This window comes from Cryptotermes secundus, unplaced genomic scaffold (assembly GCF_002891405.2).
Source record: "Cryptotermes secundus unplaced genomic scaffold, Csec_1.0 scaffold948, whole genome shotgun sequence".
Lineage (NCBI taxonomy): Eukaryota > Metazoa > Arthropoda > Insecta > Blattodea > Kalotermitidae > Cryptotermes > Cryptotermes secundus.
In genome coordinates this window covers 307,617-327,682 of record NW_019727110.1, presented here as the reverse complement: position 1 = coordinate 327,682, position 20,066 = coordinate 307,617, and the positions used below count along the sequence as shown (strand labels likewise).

Genomic DNA, 20,066 nt, shown 5'->3' with positions numbered 1-20,066 from the left:
AATGCTCCCCCACCCGAGACAGCCGCAATTCGGCCAGTCTCATTGATGACATCATTACTACATCATACATAGTTACTCCCGCCAATTGATACGTGCCCAAGAAAATAAATTCCTTAGCCGTGTTTAATTGTTTCAAATGCTGTTATAGCAAATGTTGGTTTGAGGTGGTCGTGATGAAGTAGGATGTTGATCGTACTGCACTCTGGTGGTTACAGAAGACGGTTAGCATTGCAGGTATTCCGTGACAACTTTTCAGTAATGATGATGGAAAATTTAGTCATCCGTGGTTAGGAGCTACTGCTCGGGAGCCTCGGGCGGGTGTTGAATGAGGGCGTTACGGGCGTTACAATGTTACAATACAAGTAATTAAATACGCCGCGAAGAATCGGAGCGCCACCTCGTGGGACGTGTCAGACGTGTCAGTTGTCTTATAGCTGAGAAGGCTGAGAAGATAAAGGGGTGACAACGCAGTAAGTAATTTGGGGCGAGGTGTTCGAATAATTGTCTACTTCGAATGAACGAGTTTTGTAGACCTCGTTAAAATAAAGAAATATGTCATCTACAGAAGAAACTGAACTGAAAGGTGGTCATCCACCTGCAGGTAGATATTAATTTTGCATTATAATAGGAACATGGTTGAAATGAATTGTGATTGTGTAACATCTGCTTCTCATTTATGTTTTATGGATGGCCCATTTATAATGTACATTTTCACCAGTGAAAGCGGGTGGAATGAGGATAACTCAGCATAAGAGCCCAAAAGACGACAAAGAAGGTAAAGTCACCAAAGAAAAGGAACAAGTAGAGGAAGGTACCACCACGCTAAAGTTATCCACAAGGTATGTTCGTTTGTTGCTTAGGCGAGGCCCAGTATATTCAATTTAAATTATTACTGTGAGTACCGAGTTTGATTTGATTAACATAAAAAAATGGATTGTAGTATTTATTTTATTCCGTCACCACAATAGGTGGTCTAGACACACATTGCATTCGTCGTTTCAACATGTTTTGGATCATCAGTCTATCAGGTATTTGACTTCTTTTACATTCAGTTGTATTTGTATATGAAATTGGGGAGTGGCCCAAGGACTTTACAGAAGTGACAATGATTGCCTTAAAGAAAAAGACAAAAGCTACAAAATGCAGCGACCATTGCACAGTAAGCCTTATGGCACATACAGCAAAGATAATAGCAAAGATACTTAAAAGAAGAATTGAAAGGAAAATATAGGATATACTTGGAGAGGATCAGTTTGGATTTAGAAGAGGAAAAGGAACCAGGGATGCAATTGGGATGATGAGAATTATAGCAGAACGAACTTTGGAGATAGATGAAGAACTGTGTGCTTGCTTTATAGACTGGCAGAAGGCATTTGACTGTGTAAATTTGACCAAATTAATGCAGATCCTAAAGGAAACAGGTATCGATTGGTGTGAAAGAAGATTGATTAGTAAATTGTACCTGGATCAGAAAGTTAAAGTGCAAGTGGACNCATGGAAATGAATGTGGAAAAAACAAAAGTAATGAAAATTTCGAGACAACCAACCCCAGTCACATTAAAGATAGACCAAAAACAACTGGAGAATGTGAAATGTTTTAAATATTTGGGTAGCTTGTTAACAGATGATGGAAGGTGTATCTAGGATTGCCATGGCAAAAGCTGCATTTAGCAAGAAGAAGAATCTTTTTACCAGCAAATTGGACTTAAATTTGAGAAAGAAACTAGTGAAATGCTACATTTGGAGCATTGCTTTGTATGGTGTTGAAACTTGGACACTTAGGGCAGTAGATCAGAAACACCTGGAAAGCTTGGAAATGTGGTGTTGGAGAAGGATGGAGAAGATCAGTTGGACCGATTATGTGAGAAATGAAGAAGTGTTGTTTAGAGTCAGTGAGCAGAGGAATATCCTACATGAAATGAGAAAACGGAAGGCTAATTGGATTGGTCATATCTTATGCGGTAACTACCTTCTAAAAGAAGTTATTGAAGGAAAGATAGAGGGGCAGATAGAAGTGACAAGAAGATGTAAGAAGATGCTGGATGACCTTGGGACAGAAGAGGATATTCTCATTTGAAGGAGAAAGCTCTAGATCGCATCAAGTGGAGGAACTGTTTTGGAAGAGACTGTGGACCTGTCATCTTGACAGATTACTGATGAATGAATGAATGAAAGAATGAATGAATGTGTCATCTGCTATTATACCTATATTGGCCAGTGTTTACATATTGGGATACAAATTTTTTAGTGATAAGCAGTGCCATTGTATATAAAATTTGTGTTTGCCACTAAGATTATGTATTAATCGTTACAATATTAAATCATTAAAATTAAATGTATATAAGGGGTTATCTTATGTTTTGTGTTCACTTTACAGACAGGAAGAACCCCAAAGAAATACATAGGTAGAGAAACCCATAGTACAACTGCCACATCCAGGCAGAACATAATAAAACCTTTTGTATTTAATTTTAACAATTAATATTTAATCATAGAGGTGAACACAGCTTTTTATACAGTGGCATTACATACTGCTATAAAACCAGTATGCCAATATGTAAACACTGGCCAGCGTAGGAATACTAGCGAAGGAATATGGGTGGGTGTAAAAAACCAAATGTATGGTCTGTTCATAGTACCTATTTTAGTGATGGAATAAAATAAAGAAATTTCACTGAAAGTATTGTGCTGAGATTATAAATGATTCTGGTATGTTAAAAAACCCCACTGATTATATTTTTTGATAGAGCAACTGATGATACACTGACTAGCTGAGCAACCTTTTCTAAACTTACTGCAGACCATCTGCTGCTGTTGATAGACATATTGGGGAAACAGTTTTGAGACAACTGATAATGAGTGTAGAAATTTGAAACAGCAAGGATACCATGAAGTGGTAATATGTCTGATTTGTGTTTAGGTATATATAGTTTGAATATCAATGGGGCAGTGTACCCTGTTTGTCTCGTGTATTGTGTGCTCTTATGGTGGAGAGCAGTGGATCAGTGTTGTGATGGGAGGAAGTAATGACAGTAGTAACTACCTTGCCAGATTCATGTATCCTGAAGGCCCATCACCAAGCTTCCACTGGTCACAGAAGGATGACATTCGTTGGGTTAAAATAGAAGGCATATTGAAAGTAATGAAAAAAGTTGAAAATTCCCAGTGTTCCTCAATTAATTATCACACTGCAAGGATCAAACCTGTTGCGGATCTTCTCCAGTGAAATGCACAGTAATCCTGAATAAGTGGTACTTCATTTTGTTTGTATTTTATTAGAATTCTTTTATACAAGTATGTTTTAGGTTTTGTAGCAGTAAGTGAGAAATGTCATTCCTCTCTATTATGGTAGGATTTAATGACATTTTCCTCAAGCTTTTTATTGTTTAAAATGACAGAAAGCCCCAGATGTCACCAATCTCTGAAACTGATTAAAAATTTCTGCTACCTTTTGTACATCAATGGAAGCAGTGAAAGCAAGTAGGATCATAAATTCTTCTGTCAGTTACTGTTTTTGTGTATATGTGCACAAGAACTGTGTCATTTAGTAACATGTATACATTAATTTCTTCTGATTTTTATGCTCAAGTATGATGAAAAGCATTTCCCCAGGGATGAGATTTGGTCACCATTATTACCTTTAGTACAGGAAGCAGTTCATAGATGCTGTATGCTTACATAAAATTGACTGCAGACTATGAAATATTACCCTGCTGGTGAATTTCAGAATGGTATTTTGATGTTAACTAGTATATATTTTTTTCTTGAGATGTCATGCCTTTTTTTTTTTCATTTCCGTCATTACATATCATTGCTCTTACTTTGCCAAAAGACATATGTATGGATGTATTCATTACCTGTTGCACTGGTGTCACCCATTGAAGTGTTGAGTACTTATGCTGACTTTAATTGTTTCTTGCATCCTGTTGTGTATTTAATCAATATTAGAGTCAATTTTACCGACCACACAACATATTTTTATTATTATTACACTACATGTTTCGACCTCAAGAGGTCATCCTCAGGTGTACGAACACAGCTGTATAATTACACGCAATCACATTCGTCTTCTCACTCATTCGATCCTGTATCTTATTCAGGCTCACGCTCAATAATATATCAAGCTCTCTCTTAAAACACAAGTTAAAATTATTCTAAAAGTCAAAAGTTAAAATTTAAAATTAAAATTGTTTAAAAAGTTTAAAGTTTGTGAATCGAATTTCAATTCAGGTCACTTGTTATGCTTTCACTTTCACTTGTATTCAGACACTTCCTACTTACGTTCATCACTGTGTCAAGTTCACTTTAACTGGTTTAATTATATTATTGATTAAACGTTCATGAATTAAAGTTCAATTTTATTATAGATTGCACTTTTTCATCATGACATGGACTGTAACAGATCCACAACTTCAGAAGATGCAGTAGAACAGCAAGACCTCCAAAAAGTGAAAAAGTGCAATCTATAATAAAATTGAACTTTAATTCATGAACGTTTAATCAATAATATAATTAAACTAGTTAAAGTGAACTTGACGCAGTGACGAACGTAAGTGGGAAGTGTCTGAATACAAGTGAAAGTGAAAGCATAACAAGTGACCTGAATTGAAATTCGATTCACAAACTTTAAACTTTTTAAACAATTTTAATTTTAAATTTTAACTTTTGACATTTAGAATAATTTTAACTTGTGTTTTAAGAGAGAGCTTGATATATTATTGAGCGTGAGCCTGAATAAGATACAGGATCGAATGAGTGAGAAGACGAATGTGATTGCGTGTAATTATACAGCTGTGTTCGTACACCTGAGGATGACCTCTTGAGGTCGAAACATGTAGTGTAATAATAATAAAAATATGTTGTGTGGTCGGTAAAATTGACTCTAATATTGACCTATGCTGAAGGTTACAGTATGTTATAAAAGTGTGTGATGACAGTAGTCATTGTAGTTGTGGTGCCAAAGGTAGGGAACTATTTGTGTAATCTTTTGCATTTTGCTGTGGAGCCAAATATGTGGTGAGACATTAAGTGTGAATATAGTAATTGAGGGTTATTTCTTCTTTTAAGTTTTAGGTACCCTATATTGTGATATGACAAGCGAAGCAAGTATACCCTGGGCCAAGAACAGGTCCTGCTACTTTGTTCTAAGATACTTGATAAAATAGCACTATGCACTCTCCTGAAATTCTTGACACCTTTCTGTTCCATAAACCTGAAAGAACCACAAAAGGCAAAAGATTTAACAGTGTGAAAAATTTAAAAACAATGCAATGAAGCAGCTGTTGGTAATACAAAAAAAAAAAAGGAAATNAAAAAAAAAAAAAAAAAAAAAAAAAAAAAAAAAAAAAAGGAAAATTCAGGGCTTCCCAGAATGGGCAGGAACAATGAAATATGTGTACCTGCTGAGCTAGCCTACTTTGAAGGTGATTAGCCTTCCATCCCTGTAAGTACAGTATCTTAGTTTTCAGATTCCTTAGTGTTTCATGATGTCTCCTACAAGCTCTGTCAGTGTAACATTTCTGTAAGAATAGTGTTTTATTTTATAGCGGGGCTAATTTGCAATATTTCTTTTGAGTTTCTCCCACAGTTCCTGATTATTTTTATGGTGCCACTTAGCTCTATAGAAAATTGCTGAAACGCTGTTTGATCACTTTGTACAGTGAATGTTCTGTATTGTGTGGTATGATTAATGTACAAGAGCAGGCAGCCAGCTGTTGCAGCAAACACAGCTGGGCGTGCTGAAAGAAAAGTCACTTCATAAATAATATAGGTTACTTTCACAGATACTGAACTGGAGCAGAGTTCAACTAGAATAACAGCAACAGATTTTTTATTTTGCGTTTTAAGACCTGTGATGCATGTAATTGTGAACCCGAAGATTTAACACCGTGAATATGAAAGCTCATCACTGAACATAATTCAGAGACAGTTCTAAGTCCCATTGCCTAAACATATTATCTTAATATCTTTATAATGTTCCCCGTTGCTCTGCTCAAGTCTGCACCAGCTGTGCTTTTCCATAGAAAACAATTCCGTAATGATATGAATTCTGTCATTCCCACATCCTGTAAATATTATTGAGCTGTGTCAGATTGGTGCTTTATACAATGCTTTGGAGAAGAATTCAGTATCTGGATCATTTCCTTTAACTGCTATTACATCAGCTGTTAATTTGTTCAATGTAACATAGTTGTTCCATGGATAAACTTATATTTTGAAATACTGTTCTGCTTTTTGGGCAAATTTCTGCACCATCATCCACCAAAAATGATATCTTGTGCTTTGTGATGTATCCCATGACTGGAAAACCTTTTAGATTATCTATCTCCTGAACCATAGTTTGTTATGTAAATACATACACATGCACACACTTTACCAATAGACACATGTATACTGCAATACACAAACTTGTATACAGTTATTACAAAATATATATGATATTTTAATGCTGGTAGCTACATCTTTCAGCTTCAGAGTTCATCAGGCTGCAGTATATGTACATATACTAATGTAGTAGCTGTTGAACGTCCAGTAATGAAACTTAACCAGTATACTGATTGATATAAACAACTTTAAACAGTTAACGGCATTTTCATTAGCATACATAGTTAGCAGTATTAAGATACTGCACATGATTCATAATAATTGTATACAAGCTTATGTGGATGATGTGTGAAGGCTATTTGGAAAGTAACCTCCAGTGAGCTGTTAACAAAACAAATTTTCATTACATATACAAAAAATATTTACATACTTAAGCTACTTCTCAATGTAGTCACTGTCAGAATTGAGGCACTTGTCATATGTGGGAATAAGTTTTTGTATGCCTGTGTCAAAGAAGTCAAAGAAGCCTGTGAGCTCAGCCACATTTTGACACCTTTCATCAACTCATTAGTGTTGAAGCGCTGTGAACCCTACCAGTTCTTCAGGCAGGTAAACGGGTGGTAGTCACTTGGAGTGGGAGCAGGGCTGTAAGGAGAGTGGTCAAACAACTCCCAAGTTGAAATGCTCCAGCAGTACTCAAGTGAAAGCAGCTGTACGCAGACATGCATTTTCATGGAGGAGCACTATACCAGATTTCAGCATTCCATGTCTTTTGTTCTGTATGACCCTGTTCGGTTTTTATTTTTTTTTTATTTTTAGTGTTTCACAATACACTTGTGGCTTTACTGTGGTTCCTTGTTACATGAATTGCACCATCAGCACTCCTTTTCTGTCCCAGAAAACAGCTACCATTATTGTATGATGTGATAGGGAAATTCATTGCCATCTTTGTGGTATCTCACTAAAAAAAAAAAGTCAAAGCCAAACTCCTACATTAGTTGCCTAAAATAAACAGAGGTTACATTCCAAATAGCCCTCATACATTGATTCACAAGAACATGATGGTAACTAATAATATAAATTGTTTAGCTTTCCTTCTCGTATATCCTGCCCATCTCATTCTTGATTTAATTGCCTTAATAATATCTGGCGAAGTGTACAAATATTGAAGCTCTTCAGTATGTAATTTTCTGCATATTCTTGGTATTTCCTCTTAGGTCCAAATACTCCTTTTAATACATCATCAGTCTTTGTTCTCATAGGAGTGAGGGGCCAAGTGCTGACCTTTGTAACATGACAGGTGAAGTTGTAGTTTGTATTTAGGTTTTAGAGAGGACACATGAAAATAAAAGGATGGACAAGTGCATTTATCTGGTGTCTGCTTTGATGCAGAGGTAATCATCAGCATTAACATTGTTTCCAGCCCACCCAAATCATTGACTATTTCGGGGGCCCCGGTGAGAGGCAATGCAGACTTCCCTGCAGAAGCTGTACAGAGTTTCCATGAAAAGCCAGTGCCCACACATGATTCTCGCCATGCGACTAAACCTACAGTCATTCACCAGCCTCGCAAGTAGGTTATCTGGAGTTGTAAGATTTTGTTGAAGATTGTACTAGTTTCTTCCACCAGAGAGAGAGAGAGAGAGCAGTTAATTGAAATTTTGATGTTAAGTGATTTATTTTAATACTACAGTCAATATTTTTGATTATCCAGTGAAAGATAGGGTGTATTTAAACTCACAGAGGCTCAAAATTTTCTAAGACAGAATTGTTTCATAATTTGTATTGCTGTTGATGGATTTGATGACATCTTCACCTACCGGGAGTACTACTAATATATACATAAAGCGATAGTGAAGAAGCAAGCAGGTAACATTGAACTGCCACTTTTAGGCCTGAATAAGAATTGTATGTGGAAGGTTTGTCAGCATTCCAGTAGTAATTTCTATAGTAAAATGTAGTATAAAGCTGTTTCCTGTTTTGGAGAACTATCTGATGTACAACTAAATTTGCTGGATTCCTAAAATTTTTGTTGGTTCCTTCACAATAAGCATTATCCAATATTTTGTTCTACACGGCCAGATGGCAGAAAAAATTAATTTCATTAAGACAGGTGGCAGTCCTTTGGTTTATAACCAATAACATGCACCTTAGGTGTCAAATATCGAGGGTAACTCAATCTATTTTTTTTTGTGTGTGTGTGTAATACTGGTCTACATTAAAATGTGACTTGGAGCTCATTATATTGTCACGTGTTGGGTGTTTATATTATTTTTTTATGTTTGTGAATTATATGGGGATTCTATATTGGTACTTTATCTTCAGTATCTAAATTTCATTTGAGGAAGACTGATGAGTAAATACTTTCCATACTAGTTAGAAGTATTTTAATTAACTAGTATTTGGTAGTAGAATGTAATTTTTACTTTGTAAGTATGAGAGATATTTTTCTTGGTGAACAGGGGGACCATGCTTATGTTTATTTTCTAAATGAAATGATCTTGAACGGAGAGAAAGTTGGGTGTGATGTGTGCTTGAAATGGAATGTACTAAGTAAAGATGCCTTAATGTGTGATTCAGACACACATATATTATAATCTGGCATATTACAACTTTCCAGTTGGCTATGCAAAAAGTGTTAAAGCATTTATAATGTATTAACAGTAATGATTTAAGAACCTTGTGTTGAAAGTGTTAGATACATGTTTGTTTCACTTTTAGGGATTATGGTAAAGATGGTGTTGGGTATACTTTTATGTATACATATTTGACTTCCTTTGAGAAACATTATTTTTTTAAGTTCAATATTATTCTTATTGTCAGAAAATGTACAATATAAAATAATAACATGAATAAAATGTTGTTACTTAAATGCAGACTTCATTTATGGAATATGGCGCAGTGAAATGTTGCTAACAACTGGCAATTTCATGACATTGTCATGAGTGTAATACCACATATCTGGGCAGTATCAATCTTTAATGATTTATGGACAAGTAAAATAGTAGCAGGTTGTCCAAAGGCTGATACCTTGCCCATCTCAAATTGAACAGTGCGGACAATCTCATTATTATATCCCATCTGAACAAGAAGGGCAGAGGTACAGCTGTGCATCAAGGAAATGACCCCTAAGTTTAGAAATTAACTTATGTTAACAAGTAGCTACAGAATGGAAATGCTACAGAAGAATTTGCTGCACAGAAGAGTGATTTTAAGGCAAGAAGATTAAAATGTCTTAAATTTTTGCAAGGAAGAACAGAAAAAGTCTGCTTCCTTTATAGAAAACTGTAGAAAGGACAGCAGGTGCTGTGAAAAAGCAGAAAGGAGTGGAATAAAGTTTCAACTCCAAGAAATGTCCAGTCACATTGCATGAAACTGAAAGTTCAATAAATGTCTTGTGCGCAGAACCATTGTAGAGTAATATGAAGGGAGAAGCGAGATTCCTATTCTGCACAAACTTCTTAATGTCATTAAAGAGAAGATCCACTTTTAGGGCAAAAAAAAATACATTTTTTGGAGAACTGTAAAAGGTGGTTTCAGACATGTAAGAATATGTGACTCCTCTTAATGAAACATTTCTGCGAGCCCTGAGAAATGACAGAGGGCCTCAGAAATACCAGTTGTTACAGAGACAGCACTTCATACCATTATATGATTAAAGAAGTGCTGGCAACATGATGAAATTCTAGCTATTGCAATGAATGAAAGTGATGGGCATTGAGCAGCAGCTGTTTGTGCAGTGTGAGAAATGGGGTTCACTGAAAGGGTAGAACTCATATATGATTATAAATCCAAATCTGAAGATTACTACCATGAAATGAAGAGTTAAAATTATAATAAGTGATTACAGGAGCATCTTATTTCCAGTCTTTCTTCCAGGTGTTACTGTTCTACAAAATTCATCATACTGTCCAAGAAAGTTAAACTTCCACCATCACGTTAATAATGTTATATTTTAGCGTCCTGTTGCACTGATTCACATTCATTACATGTTCTGGCACTAATGTGCCATCTTCAGGTGTGGTTTTATTTATGTCAAACCATTGCACTGTATGCCATCATGTCTCCTTTATAAAATGTGTATATGTTATGTATAATGATAAAGTTTATATATTAAAACTTCTCAAGATTTATCATCTATACGTCGCACTTCAAATTTTGCAAATTACGTCAATCCTCTCCTATGGGAGTACTCTTCCTATATTCTTGTTTGTATCTGCAACGTGAAAATGTTGCTCATTAATACCATGTTCTGACTTCTACCTATTACGTGTGGTTTTATAGTGTTTAATACATTTTAATTTGAAGTGCGACGTATAGATGATAAATCTTGAAAAGTTTTAATATATAAACTTTATTATTATACATGACATATATACATTTTAATCATTTTATAAATGAGACATGATGGCATACAGTGCAATGGTCTGATGTAAATAAAACCACACCTGAAGATGGCACATTAGTGCCAAAACATGTAGTGAAGAGAAAGGTGAAATTGTATGCACTGTAAGACGGTTGGTACAAATACACATCGTGAACGTTCCACCATCACGTTTTGTAAGAGATTCCATGTGGTTCTAAAGCCACAGTATTAGTGTTTGATTTATGCATGACTAAGCAGGAACTATTCTAAACTGTGAAATGGAATTAGCAGAAGCCTGTGTGCACAGTTGATAGAATTTTGAAGAAGATAGGATTGTACTGTACCATGATATTGATTCACTTGAATTCTTATGAAGCTTGGTAAAGCAGAAAAGAGCTGCTAAAAATATCAATACTTTCCCTCTCTGTGGTGAAGAAAATGATGAGGTCTGTCAATGAAGGGGGAGGGGTAGATTGAACAAAGGCCCACGGTTTCATTAAAACTCTGTAAGATGATTATTGACACTGGGATGCATTAATGGAGGAAAATAGGAAGGAAAAATGGAGAGAAAAAAAAAGGACATTGTGAACAGCGATGAAGATGATGATAAAGGCAAGCAATGCTGTCATGGTCAGTGGCAGTTAAGGCAGTATGAAAGACAGTAGATGAAGTGCCTACCAACACTTGAACTGTCATGGCTGATAAAATTATGAATATTATGCCATCTGTCTCCAGAATTCAGGTTTGTTTTGTTTTGTTTTATATACTGATATATTGTTGGGTAGTTGGTAATGTAGGTACTATTGATGTTTTCCTAGACTGCATGCAACCTCTCTGCCTTGCCCTCTCTTCTTCCATCTGAAGCCATGCATAGTAGTCATGAACACACAGTAGCGCCCTCAACAAAACTGGCATTACTTCACCAGATAGGATATACATGNAACTCGTTGGCTTAGTATACTCTGTTCTTGTGACAACAGGCCAGCGAAAAATCTAACAATCTACAGCAAAACCATCAATTATTATGGGCGTTATAACATAGGTGTGCAGCTGGACGAAACATACACGACGAACCCCCCCAGACGATTTAAATCCCTGACGAAACATACACGACGAACCACGGCAACGGGTTAACAAAACAGAAACAAACATATTTATGTATTATTGAAGTCGGTGTCATCACCAACATTACACATTCAAAATTACAAACTTTGCACAAGAAAAACAACATAATTTAAGAGGTCACAAATCTCACATATTTGCCATCATATTCCTACAGAAACAAAGACTATCTTCAAAATATCATGATTATTTATTTGTCTGCAGCCTTATTTTCACTTTGAACATCATATTAATTTTTCCATCTGTAGTAAAATACATACAGCACTAACTATACTGAAGGTGTGGAAAGATGCCCCATGGATGGTGAGGTTATGGGTGCTCAAAGACTTCCCATTTTCTGCATACAGTCCCTTTTGCCTACTTTAACAAGCCCAAGACACTGGTCACTAGCCCATGTTATTACCAGATAGAATGGCTATATGACTTGAAAGGAATACAGGAAAGCATAGCAGCTTGAGGGAGATGTGGAGAGGAGTCAATACATGGGACTTCTTTTCATGGCCTCTGTATATCTGCAGACTGTCCCAAATTAAGCCTTAGAGAAACCACTTGTCAGGAAGTGCTGCTGTAGAACAGTGGTTTTCAGGCAGGAACTTCCCTGCAACCACATTTGTGGATGTTCCAAATGTGTAAGAAGCTTCATTCATTGGATATGTAAAAATATTTTTGTGCTTATTTACATGTGATGAGTCCATTTTTAGCCTTAATCTAAACATGTTAAAACTTTAATAAATCAAATGATTTATTACTTGCAAGGTCGGGACACGCGGTAGGGTAGTTCTTTGAGGCACTATTCTACAAGCCAGAAAGTCGCGGGTTCAAGTCCCGATGAGGTCACTGAATTTTTTTAATTGACCTAATCCTTCCAGCTGCACTATGGCCCTGGGGTCAACTCAGCCTCTAACATAAATTAGTACCAGGAATATTCTTAGAGGGAAAGGACGGTTGACAACCTTGCCGCCATCTATGAGCTGATTGTCTAGAAAATGTGGGAACATCAACATCTCACAACCCTATGGGCCTCCATGGACTCTTACAGGGATACTTTTACTTGCAAGGAGGGAAAGAAAATAAAAAATGTACTGCTGCTGTTGTGCGATGGCAACTTTTGAATATGTTCTGTAAAGGTATGAATCATAATGTGACACTATGGGTAAGTGAATTTTGTTAAGTGGCTAGTATGTTTCAGTTGTATTTCTCAAGCTCTGTGTGCATGTTTTATTTGTATGTGCAGTATTAAGATGTAAAAGCCATGATAGCTCATTCATTACAGTGACGGGCTCGATGGCCAGGGATAAAGTCCCACCAGTGCGAGATTCTTCTTTTCTCCACAGCGTCCAGACCAGCCATGGGGCCTACCCAGCCTCCTATCCATTGGGTACCACTGGCACTTTCCTCGGGGGGGTAAAGCAGAGGGGTGTGAAACTGACCATTCACCACCATCTAGTGCTCAGGTCAAGAATGATGGAGCTATACCTCCATTCCGCTATGTCTTCATGGCATGATGCTTAATTAAGCTCAGGAACAAGTTTACGTTTTTATATTAAAATGCTGCACGTCAAAATTCTGACTGTTAGGACTAATATGAAACACATATGATGAACATGTTTTTATCAACAGTGAAGGGATTAAAGCTGGCCAGGAACCAAAGGCTAGACTGATGTATTATGATTATAATTGCTGTGCAGCTTGAGGTGGGTTCCAGTGTGAGCTTCACTTCTGCTGTATATTCCTTGATCATCAGTAGCTGAAGTGCATGGAAGGAATGTGTAACACAAAAGCAGTGTGAGCACTAAGCACAAAGGGATCTGCACTACAAAAAAATCAGATTGTTGTGACTGATTTTCCACAGGTGGTCAGTGCATTTAGCAAGACATTTCAACTAACATCGGAGTACTTGATAATACCAGAAGTATTGTACCCAATTCTGAATGTAAAATTTGTGACTGTGTGCTGCAGTGATCCTACACTTTATATTTATTTTTGAGCTCAAGAACAGTCCATTCTGTGATTCCTTCTTCTGCCAGATCTTGTTGGCGATTCTGGAAACTACTGCTTAACTTCTCCATCAACTGTCTGCATGTTTCTTTCTCTACAGAGCTCAAAAACTGAAGGCTTAGATTAAACCTGGAAAATACACATCTTTTGTAATTTTTATCTAATGCAATTATAACATTACAGTAGAGCAGAGCTGTAATGTAACCAGTGTGGTATCCCAGTTCCTTTCTGAGTGCCTGGGCACCATACTACTATTTCTTTAAAACACAGTGACCTCAGACATTGGTGTCATACCCTAAGGTAAAAGGGCTGTATTGGTCACCCCTCGCCTTAAATATAAGATATGGGGGATTATACAGTATAAATAAAAGCCAGGCAGTAATAAATTGTTTGCCCCAGTATTTACTCTAATTTTCTGAATGTCATTTGTTAGCAATGGAATTAAAGAAAAAGTGCCGGCAGGACAACCAACCATAATTTATGTATCCAGATAGGAGAATGGTAGCCAGATTTTAATGAAAAACGTTCCTTTTTAGTACTTATAATCATTAGTGTGCGGCATGCGGTTGCGCAGTTGGTTGAGGCACTATGCTACAAGCTGGAAGGCTGTTGGTTCGAGTCGCAATGAGGTGGATTTTTTCAGTTAACCTAACACACCCAGCCACTCTATGGCCCTGGGGTCGATTCAGCCTCTAACAGAAATGAGTACCACAAATCTTTCTGGGGGTTAAAGGGCAGTCAGTGCGTAAGACTTAACCTCACTGCCATCTATGAGCCGATTGTCTAGAGAAAATGGGGGAGCCTGAGTGTCTCACAACTCTGTGGGTCTTCATGGCCTCCTAACAGTGATAGCTTAGTGATAATCATTAGCATAGAGGGCTTTTGGGGGTCCAGGTTCAATTTAAGAGCCTGGGTCTTCCTTCGCAATTACATCTCGCATCGATACAATGCCAAGCATACACACTAAAAACACTCACATGACCATAATCAATATTTTAAATTATAACATCCTCTTTACTTCCTTTTATAAAACTCACAACTACTGACAATACAAAGGCATTCAATTAATATTATTAGGTACATGATTTACTTACAGCAAGAGATGACAAAGACAGTAAACAGGAAAATAATGCTAAAAATATGTAGTATTTACAGTTAAATTTGGGTACTTTGAGGACAGAAGCAGACGGTCTGAAACTTGGGGCCAATCATAGCTGCCCCTCCACTACAATACTTAAACTCTTGCTTTAAAAAAATCTTAAATGGAATGAAAATATGAGGAAATACACAGTAAAAATAATTTATAGTTAGTGTTGGAGACAGTGTTTCGTTAGTAAAGTAAGATTTTGAATTAATACTTACCGTTTTGCTTCTGTTAAAGATTCCAGTAACCTGACGACAAATACAATATCTGGAGTATTTAAAGAGAAAGCCAATAATGCCTGTAAGATCTCCCCTAATATTCCCACTGGTATTTCAGACTTCACCAATTCTCCCACTTTATGTGCACCAGTGAATTTGAGGAGCAGCAGGCGATCACATATATCCAGTGGTCTCCACTGTTGTATAAATTCTACTGTCGTCATTGGTACATGATCATCTTGCTACAGAAAAAAAAATACTTGTCAGTTAAAATAGTTTTTAAGTTAATGAATAAAGATCTCTTGCTTTGTTCCTGATAAAAAAATGCCTCACATATGTGGCATCTAAATCAGGAAGATGGAAATACCATACATATAAAGAATTATTTCAGTGTATGTTAATATAATTTTGTCATGTGAAAACAGTTGTGAAAAATCCAAATACTGTACATAAAGATTTAGTTTTACATTAATATTACACAGGCAAGTTATTTGAGAGCCTGTTGGCAACTCTTCTTCTGTTCAGGTGGAAGTTACACGTGCTACTTGCATCAGATCAGTCTGCACATATTCAGTCTCACAATATGACTGCCAAACCAGTAAGTTGGGTTACTGTAGCCTGTATAAGCAACTGCCTATGGGCTGGACAACAGGGGTTGCAGTTAAGAGTCCCAGTATGGTCAAGAATTTTCATTTCTCCATGTCATCAGACCAGCTCTGGGGTCCACTCAACATCCTATATAATGGGTACTGAGGACTCTTCTCCCCGGGGGGTAAAGCAGCTGGGGCGTGAAACTGACCACTCACCTTCAACTAGTACTGAGGTCAAGAATACGTGGATCTATACATCCACTCCGCATACGTCTTCATGGCGTAGTGCTTAGTTAAGCACAGGGACAACATTACCTTTTTACCTTTCGCGGTAGCATGGTTGAGGCACTATGCTACAAGCCGGAAGGTCACGGGTTCAAGTCCTGATGAGGTCATTGGATTTCATTCAGTTGACCTAATCCTTCCGGCCGCACTATGGCCCTGGGGTCGACTCAGCCTCTAACAGAAATTAGTACCAGGAATATTCTTGGGGGTAAAGGGCAGCCGGCACGTAGGGCTGACAATCTTGCTGCTATCTATGAGCCAACTGTCTAGAAAATGTTGGAACATCAAAATCTCACAACCCTATGGACCTCCATGGCCTGTTACAGGCTGTTACAACCTTTACTTACATTTTTATTCACCTTTCTATGACCCCAATATATCAGCGAACAGCTTATGAGCTTACGAGTTAATCAGTCCAGCTGCATGGAACGTATAACTACAAGCACCATTTTCAGCATCTACTGTGATCTTGGTGGGTTGTTTGTGATTGATGCTATATATTCTACCTACTAATCACCAAAGAAAAAGTATGTCTGAAACATCCTACTTTGGGTAGGCAACATTACAGAAGAAAAGTCCCATCTGTTCAACATGATCTCAGGTATGATAATTTTGGTTATCATTGTATGTTAAAAGAAGAATTTATTAACCTTCTAATAATAATATTACAGTCTATGTCAATGTATGATGATGATCCATCAATGATATTTTACACACAGGTTACTTTTGTTAGTGCCACACTATTCCACATTTATGTATGTGTAATGGTCTGATGATGCCACACGTGCCATTTTAATTTACATATTTTAAAATCCACATTGATGCAGGCTAGAGAACAAATGTGTGTTACACACGTGGTAGCGTAGTTGGTTGAGGCACTAGGCTACAAGCCAGAAGGTTACAGGTTCAAGTCCAGATGAGGTGGACTTTTTTCAATTGACCTAATCCTTCCAGCCATAATATGGCCCTGGGGTCAGCTCAGCCTCTAACAGAAATGAGTAGCAGGAATTTTCCTAGGGGTAAAGGGCAGCCAGCATGTAACGCTGACAACCTCACCGCCATCTGTGAGCCGACTGTCAGATAAAATGTGGGAGCATCGACCTCTCACTACTCTATGGGCCTTCATGGCCTGTTACAGGGAAAGCTAAACTAATATATATATATATTGCTTTGAGAGGTTGTAGTTGGTTGAGGCACTATGCTACAAGCTGGAAGGTCGCGGGTTCAAGTCCAGATGAGATCAGTGGATTTTTCTCAATTGACCTAATCCTTCCAGTCGCACTATGGCCCTGGGGTCGACTCAGTCTCTAAGAGAAATGAGTACCAGGAATATTCTTGGGGGTAACCGGTGGCCAGCATGTAAGGTTATCAACCTTACCACCATTGTGAGCTGATTGTCTAGAAAATGTGGGAGCCTCAACATCTCTCAACCCTATGGGCCTCCACAGCCTGTTACAGGGATAGCTTTACTTTATTTTTTATTTTTTTGAGAGACGATTAAGTTTATACCTGCATCATATTCAGAGAATGTGACTGGGTAGTTTCCATTTCAATTCCCTGTTTCTTTTTAGGAGCAAGGCTATTCCATATACTGCTTCTCTTGGACTGAAAGATGTTTAGCTTTTCTTGTTTATCCAGTGGTTTCAGATGTGATGCTTTCACCAGGTCCCTGCAAGTTTCACAGTGTACATATTGTAAAACTGTATTGCATATTTGCCAAATGTTTATGAACATATAAACTGCCAAGTAACCTGAATTCATCAAATGTGGCAACTCTCTGTTCCACAGCTCTAAGTTTTGCATCATTCTCTCGCCAGTACTTGGCATCTTCTTCTAAGGCTGCATGAAGTTCAGTTTCAAGAGCACTGAAGTTGATTGTGTCATCATCCTCATCTTCCATATCCACACACAGATTCTGAAATGACAACAGATATAGTAATGAAACTACATCAAAATGAAACACTAATTATCATGAAGTTATGTTAATCACTTTGTAGGTAAATAAATGTGAAGTTATTCCTGTGTGTGTAAGGGGTGGGCCATTAAATCTGGCCCTTACACTATGACCTTCAATGATCTATTGTGCTTCCTCTTTGGATTAACCCTGTATTAATCCTACACTTTGAATGAAACGTAGGACTTTATTTATGGGGGCATCATAAAAGTCACTTGGTTCCATGAAGAACTGACCCAGGTGACAAAATCTTAAATAAGCTATGTCCTCACAGTCACATAGGATATGTGTTAGCTCCATGTACTCTCTGACTTTTGTTATTAGACAGAGGTGAGCCATCTGGGCCATACCCTGGCTATTTTATGGCTGGATAATTCATAGGGTTTATGTCTTTCTATTGTACATTCATGGTATTATTACTAATTACACTTACATATGAAAAATTAACTTGAATTTCCTATGCAGTGAATACTAATATAATTTTGGCACCTCTTCTGTCCAACATTAAGGGCCAGGATAGCCCAGTCAGCATAGTTCTGGGCTATGGGCTAGATGATTGGGATTTGATTCCTAACAGATGTAAGATTCTTCTCTTCTCCATAGGATCCACACCAGCTATGAGGCCCTCCCAGCCTAATATCCAATGGGTACCACGGGTGATATCCCTCAGGGGCGGTAAGGAGGCTGGGCGTGATGCTGACCACTCACCTCCATCTAGTGTCCAAGCTCAAGAACGGTGGAACTGCACTTCCATTCCCGTGTCTTTCATGGCACAGCACTTAATTAATTACGCACAGGGACAACTTTGCCTTACCATACCTGCCCACCATTCCCATTCAAATGTGTGAAAGCATATTTTTAGTTTTATGCAGGGTTACAGACTAAATAAAACCCTTACACAAGAATCTGTATTTAAAGTGTGGTTATGAGACAAGATCCACACCATCCTTATTATAACACCTGGTAACAGTAACAGATGAAACTTCATTGGCCATGTCAAAGTTACATGGTCTTCATTAAATCAGTGGCTGATTTGGTTGGGTAAGTCGAAGTAACATGGTCTTTATATGTCTCGGGACTAATATGTATAACTACATAAATATGACGTGTGTGCATATAATTCTAACCTCAAACTGAGAAACTGTCAACATACTATCGTACAACTAATTCCATCTCCCTCATATGCTCGAAGTACTTGTTCACATACATGCCCTCTAATCTCAATTAAAAGCATCTACTGATAAAATCAAACACAAATTAACACTTCACCCCTTACATACACACCATCTAATTTCCTAAACACTTCCAATTTTCAGACATTGTATACTATTTGATTACAGCATAGGTATCGATCGTAACGATCGTAACGATAGAGACGGACCTCATTCGATAGTACATTGAATGTGACTATCGAATAGTTTCACATCGATAGTGGTAACTGAATGACAATACGTACGTATCAAAGCCAAGGGGTGGCAACTGCGATAGCAGATAAGTAATAAACAGGGCTGGCCTATTTAGAGCTTTATAGGTGAAACTTTGTTAAGCTCGGCACCATTTCAATGGTTATTCCCTTTTTTTCTGGGGGGGGGGGATATAGTCTACGGTTGTTCACTCTTTAAATTCGGTTCGAAGGTCGCATTGAGTTCGATCAGGATGGGAAAGTCGGTGCCAACTCTCCAGCGAAAACGATGGCGGTCTTACCCAATGACCAGGGTCAAGTCGATGGAAGAGTCCTTGTTCAAAGCTGCATCGTGGTAAGTGGTTGATCCATAAATGAGTATGACTATGTCATGCAAAGTACAGCTCTGGGTCATCGCCAGCCCGTCTCGACACGTTTTCTACTATGCTGCTCAGTATTATGGGCATTAAAGTCTTCACCAATTACGAGTATATGCAATACCCTCAAATTGAACAAAAAGCCTAGTCCAGTCGTTTCTGTCAATCGGGTTGTTTGTTGACGGTTTGTAGAAACCAGCCACAATAAGCTGACCATCTTTTGAGAAGATTTCTTCTCCACCTATCTCTTATCATTTCGTGACAGTCGGAAAGGTTTCCTCGTGAG

At 37.6% G+C, this 20,066-nt stretch overlaps 2 protein-coding genes across 5 annotated transcripts; one reads left to right on the top strand and one right to left on the bottom strand.

Moving 5' to 3' along the window:
• The first annotated feature begins 356 nt into the window (after positions 1 to 356).
• On the top strand, positions 357 to 8,864 carry LOC111864516 (death-associated protein 1). The gene is made up of 3 exons (XM_023851814.2): positions 357 to 601; positions 719 to 839; positions 7,748 to 8,864. The coding sequence occupies exons 1-3, from the start codon at positions 553 to 555 to the stop codon at positions 7,899 to 7,901; spliced, it is 324 nt and encodes a 107-aa protein (XP_023707582.1). The 5' UTR covers positions 357 to 552; the 3' UTR covers positions 7,902 to 8,864.
• A 4,423-nt stretch (positions 8,865 to 13,287) lies between these two features.
• LOC111864513 (coiled-coil domain-containing protein 103) lies at positions 13,288 to 19,377 on the bottom strand. 4 transcript variants are annotated; one of them, XM_023851812.2, is made up of 5 exons: positions 19,286 to 19,377; positions 17,799 to 17,962; positions 17,557 to 17,716; positions 15,173 to 15,414; positions 13,288 to 13,939 (listed from the first exon to the last, which is right to left on the bottom strand). In XM_023851812.2, exons 1-5 carry the CDS (start codon positions 19,286 to 19,288, stop codon positions 13,777 to 13,779), a joined length of 732 nt encoding a protein of 243 aa, XP_023707580.1. In that variant the 5' UTR covers positions 19,289 to 19,377; the 3' UTR covers positions 13,288 to 13,776. The 4 variants fall into 4 exon arrangements, with proteins under 4 accessions (XP_023707580.1, XP_023707577.1, XP_023707578.1 ...); XM_023851809.2 differs by lacking the exon at positions 19,286 to 19,377 and adding an exon at positions 19,155 to 19,279; XM_023851810.2 differs by lacking the exon at positions 19,286 to 19,377 and adding an exon at positions 19,129 to 19,216.
• Between the last annotated feature and the right edge of the window lie 689 nt (positions 19,378 to 20,066).